At 48.5% G+C, this 9275-nt stretch overlaps 1 protein-coding gene across 1 annotated transcript; it reads left to right on the top strand.

Moving 5' to 3' along the window:
• The first annotated feature begins 768 nt into the window (after positions 1-768).
• Positions 769-7857, top strand: RNASEL (ribonuclease L). The gene is made up of 8 exons (XM_065842664.2): positions 769-906; positions 2056-2180; positions 2344-3970; positions 4348-4436; positions 4855-5045; positions 5150-5267; positions 5881-6002; positions 6850-7857. Exons 3-8 carry the CDS (start codon positions 2521-2523, stop codon positions 6983-6985), a joined length of 2106 nt encoding a protein of 701 aa, XP_065698736.2. The 5' UTR covers positions 769-906; positions 2056-2180; positions 2344-2520; the 3' UTR covers positions 6986-7857.
• The last annotated feature ends 1418 nt before the right edge of the window (positions 7858-9275 follow it).

Genomic DNA, 9275 nt, shown 5'->3' with positions numbered 1-9275 from the left:
TGCTGGGTACAGGCACAGGATACTTCTGCCACAGCCCTGCTGGTTGCAAACACCTCATTTCAAGCAACCCAGGGTTTGGGTTCCTACCATCCTAGGGATTTTCATCTTCCCACTGTAAGATAATGAACTACTTTAATTAAACCAGCAAGCTGAAGGAGGCTTTTCACTTCGGGGGCTGGGTGGTGTGGTATTGTTATGTATTGTAATACTGACTACTTTTTTAGATGTCTTTACTGTTGGTTCCGAGCCTGCAATGTGCCACTGCTCTGCTTGTTTGTCTCTTTTTCAGCCTGAAAACGAGTAGTTAAATACTGGCAGCTGGAGCCCCAGTTCTGGTTGAACCAGGAGAGATGCTGTCGAGCTCAGCAGATTTCCGTGAATTAAAGTGGGATCTTGACAGCCTTGAGAGCAGTTTGAGATTGTTCCCTGAGTTTTCACAGTCTCTGTCCCTGTGGGGCTATATCAAGGTCTCCTGTGACAACACAAACCGCGCAACTCCATCCAGAGACCTCGGGATGTTCCCAGCCCTTGCGGATGTGCTGCGGAGAGCAGGATGCTCGGTATGACGGTTCGGTACAAAGACGCGACTCCTGCACGGGCTGAGCTTTTGAGACAGTTGCACGCAGGTGTGAGCAAGCCGTGCAGGAGCACGTAAGGATTTCGACACGCACATGAAAGACGTGCAGCTCATCTGACGTTTGCAGGGCGGCGGGGGAAACTGGGTGATGTCACAGCCTGGGCTCATCGCGTATTTCCTGTGCAGGCTTTGGAGGCGGCAGGGGAGGGGCTGTGTGTGCTCAGCGCTGCCTGCCGGCTCTGGTGTAAACGGACCTGGACCTCAGCGGTTCCCTGGGTGAAATTTGGCAGCGTATGGCTGTTTTCCTCATGTGGATGGAGTTGCGAAAGGTGAGGAAAAGCTTAAGCTAAATTAAAAAAAAAAAAAAAAAAACAAAAAACAAGCTAAGCCCCTCTACACCCCCAACTCCCTGCATTGGTACATTTAACATCCCGATGCCCTCAGCTCCCGAACTGCTGCTGAGTGCAGGTTTATAAACAGGGTCTGCATGGGGGGAGAGCACTTTGCTCACAACCTGTTATGTGCTGGAAAAAAAAAAAAGTCACTGATCAGCTCCCCAAAACCCCAGAATTCCCCCGCAAACTATGCTGGGGCTGCGCTTTCCTGGGAGAGGACAGCAGATGTTTACAGATTTTCCCGGGAAGCAAATCCTATCTGTGGATAGCTGCTGAGAAAAGCTGCTCCCTGTCTTTGAAGGTGTTTTAAGCGGGGCTGGGTTTTTTCAGGCCCTTTCCCCACCGTCGCTGCGTGACTTTGCACATCGGCGGGTTCCCACCGTGCGCAGACGCGAAGCGGCTTCTGGCTGAAAGCCCAGTGGGATGGGTCGAGAGCGTGTAAACGGTCCCGTGAGCAAGGTGTTCGCAGCTCTGCTGCTCGGTCCCTGACGAGGGAGGTGCATCAGCCTCTGGCTTCCCCCTCCCAGGGCTTCTGCCTTCCCCGCAGGGCGAGGAATTGGAGCCGCACCGTGCCCAGGGGATGCTGCGCTGCTTTTCCAACCAGGAAAGTATCGTTTTATTTATTATATATATGGCAAAAGGCATGGAAGTTACTACCAGGAAATGCATCTAAATCAATGGACTGCAGTATTCGTTTCCTGCTGTGTGGGGGAAGAAACCATCCATAAATGGTCCGTGGCTTTCCTGAAGGTGAATTCATGCGAATTTGGGCTTTGCCTTTATACCTTAAGAATTCTCTGCCCCTTTTCTGATTTGTTTAGTTAATTTATTTCCAGTTCAGCTTGTCAGACAGTGATTCCTGAAAGTGCTGATCACTTGAACCAGCCTTTGCAGTCAGGAAAATGGGGTTTGGAGTTCCAGTTTTTCTATGTATAAATACTAGATAGATGTAGATAGATAAGATCCTACCTGATTAACCTCTTAATGTCGTGAAAAGCTTGGGAAAGGCTTCTGCTCAGGTTGGGTCTCCTAATTGCCTGTGGAGGCAGGAGGGATGAAGTTTGGCTTTCTGTCTCATTCCAGGTATCAGATCAGGGACTTCCCAGGACCGTGTTTGTTGCTGCCATCCAAAACTGGAGGGGAATGGCCATCTCTGCCTGCCTGCTGTGTTCTTCACCTGAAAACATCACTGGGGTTTGGCTTATTAGGTAACTTGTAATAAATTGGAGATAACATTTATAACAGGAACACCCTGGATTTTCCCCTTGGTTCTCACATAGACGTGGGTTCTCACATCGACCTGTAGGACATCAAATGTAAATGGTGAGGTTTCACAGTCTAATAAAACAAGATTTTCTCTTTATTAATTAGGTGAAGACCATGAAGCCCTTAAAATATCAGCCTGTTCTGCCTAGTGCGTTTTGTCAGCTAAACTCAGAACATCCCACACAACGAAGGCACTGAGCGTTGCACCTCTCCCATCCTTCACTGGCATCCCTGGGTTCAGGTGAGGAACATCAGAGGTACGGAGCCCTCCCTGTGAGCATCATGGAGCCCAGAGCTCCCAGCCAGCAGGAGACATCAACCCCTTCCAGCATGGAGAAAGCAGAAGTCCTTGCCCGCAAGTTAAATACTGCTGTGAGGGACAGTAATGTAGAATATGTGCTGGAGCTGCTGAAGGAAGGGGCAGATGTGAACTCCAAAGTAGAAAGTGGCTGGACGCCACTGCAGAGCGCCGTGCAAGCTGACAATGAGGAGCTGGTCCGGCTTCTGCTGGATAGGGGTGCTTGTCCACGTGCCAGGAAGGACAATGGTGGCACTGCATTTATTGAGGCAGCGATGGTGGGGAATGTCAGTATACTGAAGCTCCTCCTTGATTATGGGTTAGATATTAACGATCATGACGACAACGGCTTTACAGCTTTCATGGAGGCTGCGTGGTATGGGAAGGAGGAAGCCTTGGAATTCCTGTATAGCAAAGGAGCAGATGTGAATTTGAGGAGAGCAGTTAGTGAGGAGAATGAGAAACTGCATAAGGGAGGTGAGACCGCACTGATGGACGCCTGTAGGAAGGGCCACCTCTCAGTTGTAAAAACTCTTGTCCAAGAAATGGGGGCTAATGTGAACATTTGTGACAACAAAGATAGGAACGCCTTGATCCACGTCCTCAGAGAGGGTTGTGCCAAGAAAAGGTACGAGTCAGCAGTCTCCATTGCCCGCTTCCTGCTGGACCCTGGTGGTATTGATGTGAACAGCAAAGATGAATGTGGAAAAACTCCCCTCATCCTAGCTGTTGAAATGCAGAGTGCTGATTTGGTGGAAGCCTTGTTGGAGAAGGGTGAAATAGATATTGATGATGCGGATGAGGAGGGCAACACGGCACTGATGGTGGCTGTAGAGAAAGATGATTACGATATAGCAAAGTTGTTGTGTGAAAAAGGAGCAAGGACTGATGTTGGGAACCTTATCGCTGTTGCGAATAGGAACCGTGCTCATAACATGGCACGTCTTCTTCGCCAGTATCATGCCCGGGTTCCAGAAACCTTCGAAGACTGGGAACCAAACAGCAAACGCTGGAGGGACCAGCTGAAAAAACTTTATCAAACCTATCGCCCTATGATAGGCAAACTGAAGACATTTCAATACATCCAGCAGAGGATCCAGAACACTTCCCAGGGTGGCATCTACCTGGGGCTCTATGGTGGGACCGAGGTGGCAGTAAGAATATGTCACAGTACAGAGGGTGACAAAGAGAAAATGTTCTTTGAAAAATGTGGTAACTGTGAACACCTACTGAAGCACTTCCAGTTTGAGAAGGCAAGGGGCTACATGTACTTGTGCTTCCCTCTCTGGGAGAAAAACCTTGAAGAACATCTGCAGGAAGCAGAAGACCCAGTAGATTACAAAGTTGCTCTGAAGATGATTTTCCAGGCAGTGAGAGAGCTGCACTCCCTCGGATTTGCTCACCAGGATCTGCATCCCAGCAACTTTCTCATAGGTTATTTTTTTGCTTTCTCAGTTTTTTGCTTCCCTGTTAGAGAAGAAGATTCTTCATATCTGTCTGTAAAACAAACAAACAAAACATATATAAAACACCACTGCAGATGCCTTTATGCAGAATGAGGTGTCTGTGGCGTTAGTTCTGCTCTTTGAGTAAATGTAGATATGTTCACAGACAGCCACAGAGGTGTGAACAGAACAGCTTTACACGTCTCATTATATCTGCCCTTCTTTCCAGGGCTCTGCATACAGATCAACCCACAGCATATCTCTTCAGAGAACTGTTTTCTAAAGAAGGGGCTACCCAGAAGTCAGTTATAGAATGTACCGAGGTTTTCCACCATTATTTATTAACAATTTCTCTTATTTCCTCAGATTTAGGTGGCAAAATTTACTTGGCAGACTTTGATAATAAAAGAGCGTTGATCGAAGGCAAAAAAGAACTTGTAAACTCAGATGTAGAGGTAACTTCCCTGCAAACCAATGCATGGCTTCAAATTTCAGGCTCGCTTTGATGTTTTCTGTTGCTGTGAATCCTAGGGGAAGCCTTTCTGCATCCTCAACCAGAAAACACCTTGATTTGTGGGAAAGCCCATGTAAGAACAGACGCTGCATAAGAGTGATAGTGATCAGGATGCGAGGCTGTGGCAGGTGCTGGGGTATCCACAGATACCCCGTGAGCACGATTGTGGTGCCTGTCTCCTCTGTCTTTGTGTACGCAGTTTCAAGGTTTGTGTTTCTGTGTATCTGTGTACTTCTGCACAGCCACAGGTGTGCGTGTGTGTTCACAGACAGGCTGCTCGTGTAGGAATATTGCTCCTCTTCCATGTGGGGAGAAGTTTCGTGCATCTGGCGTGTGAGCAGTGATGTGTTTCTTTGCAGGCCCTCGGCCGGCTCGTGCTGTACGTTTTAACACGGGGTAGAAAACCCCTTCAGCAAGTTAGTACCGAGGATCTGGCTGCTGATTCCCCAGATTACAATGAGGCTCTGGACCTTGTAATTAGCCTGGGCGCTCATGATGATCGAGGCTTGGAAGGTTTGAGCAAACATCCCTATTTCTGGAGCATACAGACGTAAGTCCTGGGAGTCCGAAGGAAAAGCTTTCAGTTCGGGGTTTCCCTGCAGTGCTGGGAACAGCGATGCCCTGTTGCAGCTAACGACGCTTCTCGTTCCACAGCAGGTTCAAGTTCCTGAAGAGTATATGGAATAAAATCAAAGATCTCCCAAACCAAAAAGCTATCTTTCAAGCTCCTAATGTTACTCAAAGTTCTCCTTACCCATCATGGACCGAGGAGGTAATCCTGTTCTTTTTGGATTTATAGGAGGTTTGAGTGAGGCACGTGGGCAGAAGCTTATCCTGAGTGTTTCACAGGCCTTGTTCAAAACTGTAGCTGGTAAAAATAGCCCCACGCAAATACAGATAAATGAGGGAAACAAATCTAGGCCTTTTAGTCAAAATACACTAGGATAAAGATGATACTAAGGGGAACTTCTGTTGAGTGGGTTGGTAGTAGGAAATGGTTGTTGTAGAATTAGCTGGCAAAGCTTCAAGGGTGTTTTTTGGTGGCCCCTTAAGATAAGGACCTTTAGGTCTTGTTGCCAGTACATTTCTGGCAAAAGTTTTTTGTTAGATTGGCTCAAAAGCAATGAGGCTAGTCCTAATATGAATGCCATGCCTTGGCAAGGCAGGAGAGGGAACACTTAGCAGAATTGGGGTGGTCTGTATGGTGCATGCCCTGCAAAGTGAACTTTTCTGCTCACATTGGGAAATATGCATTGAAGGGTAACAAGATTTATCCATGCAAGGGGATGTCCCTGCAGAAAGGCAGCGGCTGTGTTGGGTGGAGGTAGCTGTGCTGTTTTCAGAGCATGTGAAAGGTGGAGAGTGATCTCTCTGCTCTTTTTCAGGTTGACCAAGGTGTTCTGAAGATCATGACTAAACCTAAGAAAGGAAAGTATTATAAGTACAAAGATGATGTCACTGATCTACTGAGGTTCATCAGAAACATGGATGAACATCCAGATACGAGGTACTTGTTCACATCCTTGCCTCTGCCACCATTGCATCACAGGGAGGAGCTGCAAGTGTCAGTGAGATTGAGAGCAAAGTTTTCTTCACATGGTTTTCCAGAAGGGTAAACACAACCGGGATGTGGGAAAAAGTCCGTTAAAGCTCATCTCATTAGAGGAGCTATTTCCTCTGGCAGTGCAATAGCATGTGAAAAATCGCACGTCATGGCACAAGCAGTCTGGAGCCAGCCCTCAAAATCACCTTCCTGAGGGCAAGAAGGGGCAGTGAGCTCACAGGATTAGACCTCAGGTTTTGAGTCAAAATCTGCAGGCTGGTGTTTCTTGCCATAACTCCAGGAAAGTTTTTAGGTCACTTAAATATTTGTATTATCCCTTAAACCTTTAAAAAGCGTCCTTATGTACCATGCTAGTATTTCCCAAGTGCTGATATTTACTGTGCTGAAGTGCTTTGAGATACAGATCAGGAAGCACCAGTCCTGTTAGGAGGTCTTGACTCCTAAAGAGCTGTCAAAGTTTCCCACCCTCCATGGTCATGGACATTTACATGTGAGGTTAGAGGTGGTGCTAGCTCCTAATGGTGGTTTCACTGGTGCTGGTGACCAGCGCTGCTCTTCAGTGAAGGTGCAGGTGGGATAAGGCAGATGCAGGTCCTGGAGGATTAGTGAAAAAACTGGAGTGAGTAGCTTAGGGAAGGTCTGGAGAAGTTACAGCTCAAGGATTTGTAGGATGTGTTGTCAGAAAGCTTCTGGAATGGCTTTTTCTCTGCAAGGGAGGAACTAGGGCATCCTGGATGCTTGACTCCTTGGTAAAGCTTTAGAAATCCATTTTGTTCTTGTTCTCTTTCAGGATCACCAAGAAAATAGGAGACCATGCTGAGTATTTCTTGAGACTTTTCCCAGCACTTACCATTTATGTCTACAACAGTTTACGCCAGCAGCCCAAATACAGTCACTTTGTAGACATTCAGGACACCTCTCTGTAAGATGTCATATCCCATGTCTGATCCCACCATCACTGCCACCTTTTATTCCCTGCTTCTTCAGCTGCAAAAGAGTTGAATAAAGTGGGTAAGGAGCTGGGAGAGAGCTCATGCAGGGACAGGGCATGGAGGACTTAGACTGAAAAATGGAAGATGCTTCAGAAGTGTTTGGTGCAACAGCCATGGCCTTTGGAGAGGAACCAAGTTGAGTGCCAGCCCAGGTCCTCCTTGGCTACTTCTGTCCCTCTGGGCTTATGTGGACATCAAGGCTCTGATCCTTATAGGGAGTAGGGAGATATACCCAATGCATCTGGGAGGCAGGAGAAGACCTCAGACGTTGCCAGACAGCGTGGGACATTCTGATAAAGGAAAAGGAGTTTGAGCTCCTTGCTCAGGCCAATATTCCCCACAGCTTGCACTGATGAGCTGCTCATCTACCCCTAGAAAAACATGGATTTTCTCTTTTCAGTCTTTTTGAAACACAGCAGCCAGAAAATGAGATGCCTAGGCAATGGTCTGGCTGCAGAGCTGCCCTTGGCCTGTTATCCCTCTGACCTGGTCAAGGAACACTCAGCCTGGCCTGTTGGGACCTGAGGGACTTCTGCTGGGGGATGGAGATGTTTCCATGAGGAATGGATGTAAGGAGTACAATCTCGCAAAACTCTGCTACTGTGCGTAGTCCTGGATCACCTGAAAAAGGTCGATGATCTCGAAGGGACTGTAGGGACTGATTCCTTCTGGAGAGGACACGTTCTGCCATGGCTGGCTGCATTTGCAAGACAGGGCTACGCACAAGCACTTCAAATCCAGATTAATAGTGTTTTTGATTTGTGTATGGAGAACCAAACTTGGAATAAACCTGCCTGGAAAACTGACTCTACACTCATTTATGAATGATGTCCCCATCCCCTCTGCACAGAAAGAGATAGCACTATAAAATACCTGATACGCTGGGGTTTTCGGCTTCTCCGGGCAGGTGCTCCTTGGTTGTTTTGGTAAGGTGGTGGTTTTGTCACTGCTCAGACAAATTGCATCTGGGCCATATGAATATCTTATAGGAAAAGATGCTAGAAAGTACTGAAGGCTTTCTGTCTCCGAAGGACGTGAAATAACGGGGTGAATGATGGGGGGTTTGCACTGTTTTTGTGGAGTCAGGGTGAGGATTTCATGGATGAGTTAAAATGTGAAGATGAGCATTGATGCTTGCACGTGTGTTTGTGTACATGTGGAGAGAACGCAACCAGGAGAATGCCAACTCCTCCTCTTGTGTGAGTATTTTTATTTTTTCCTTTCCTCTCTGCTCGTTTTTTCTTGCTCATTTTGTGTTTCTCAGAAGGCAGGAGGACACCCAGCGATGCATGTCCGGGTCTCAGCAGCGTGGGGAGCAGAGGTGCTGCCGGGAGCACAGTGCTTCCATGCTGCAGCAGCACATTTCGCCTCTTGCACAAGGAGAGGTGAGGCCACGGGCTGGGCTGCTTCAGCCTCTTGTGAAACGCCACGTCTCTGGCTTGCCTTGACCTTTGCATCTTCTTGCATTGCTCTACTGTTATGCTGTAGGGCTGTGACTTAAAAGACCACGGAAAGGCCTTCCTGAAGGCAGAGAGCACTGAAGGATGCCAAAACCAGGGCAATATGGAGCTGTGACTTGTCTCTCTGGGGCAATCAGATGACTGGGAAGAATTTCCAGGGAAGGCTGGTGTGGTTTGCAGGGCTGTGTCCTGCTTTTCGAGAAGCCAGAGGTGCTGGCAGGCTGGTGTCAGGGGAGGAACTTGATCCATGCACAGCATCTGCAAAGCTTATTGCGTGCAGAGCACCAGGCTCCCCATCCTCGGGAAGAGGAGGGGATGTGGTTCTGGGACCAGCGCTGGAGAAAACACCAGGCTGGCCTCTCCTCCTTGCAGGATCGGGGAGGATGGGTGAACAGCCAGCGGCAAGGACAGCTGGGCAGTATTGCAGACTGGGTGGCATGGCAGTGCCTGATGTTGCAGCCAGGAGGTGAGGATGTCCCGGGCCAGCCAGGAGCAGAGCGGGGGCCAGAGCCAGCTGCCAGAGTTAGTGCTGCTTGACATGCTGCTGGCTCCCAGCGCCAGTGACCATCTGGGAGGTGCTGCCTGCCTTTCCCTTGAATAGGGGAGCTTGCAGACCCTTCATGGTGCCCAAGGGCATGCTGATTTGGCCCTACACACTTCATTCCCCTGCTGTCGTGCCTGTATTTTATGCATTTGCTGGGCCTCTGCCTTTTTCCTCTGCTCCTGACCCCAGGGCCCAACCTGATGTGCTGGGATCAGGTGCT

This window comes from Patagioenas fasciata, chromosome 6 (assembly GCF_037038585.1).
Source record: "Patagioenas fasciata isolate bPatFas1 chromosome 6, bPatFas1.hap1, whole genome shotgun sequence".
Taxonomy (NCBI): Eukaryota; Metazoa; Chordata; class Aves; order Columbiformes; family Columbidae; genus Patagioenas; species Patagioenas fasciata.
The sequence above is the reverse complement of the archived record's forward strand: the minus strand, read 5'-3'. Positions and strand labels throughout refer to the sequence as shown.

Excerpts from the sequence above, each read along its gene's own strand:
- RNASEL (XM_065842664.2), top strand. The coding sequence starts at position 2,521 with ATGGAGCCCAGAGCTCCCAGCCAGCAGGAGACATCAACCCCTTCCAGC. Across the intron at positions 5,268-5,880 it reads ACCCATCATGGACCGAGGAG|GTTGACCAAGGTGTTCTGAA; the intron begins GTAATCCTGTTC and ends GCTCTTTTTCAG. Across the intron at positions 6,003-6,849 it reads GATGAACATCCAGATACGAG|GATCACCAAGAAAATAGGAG; the intron begins GTACTTGTTCAC and ends GTTCTCTTTCAG.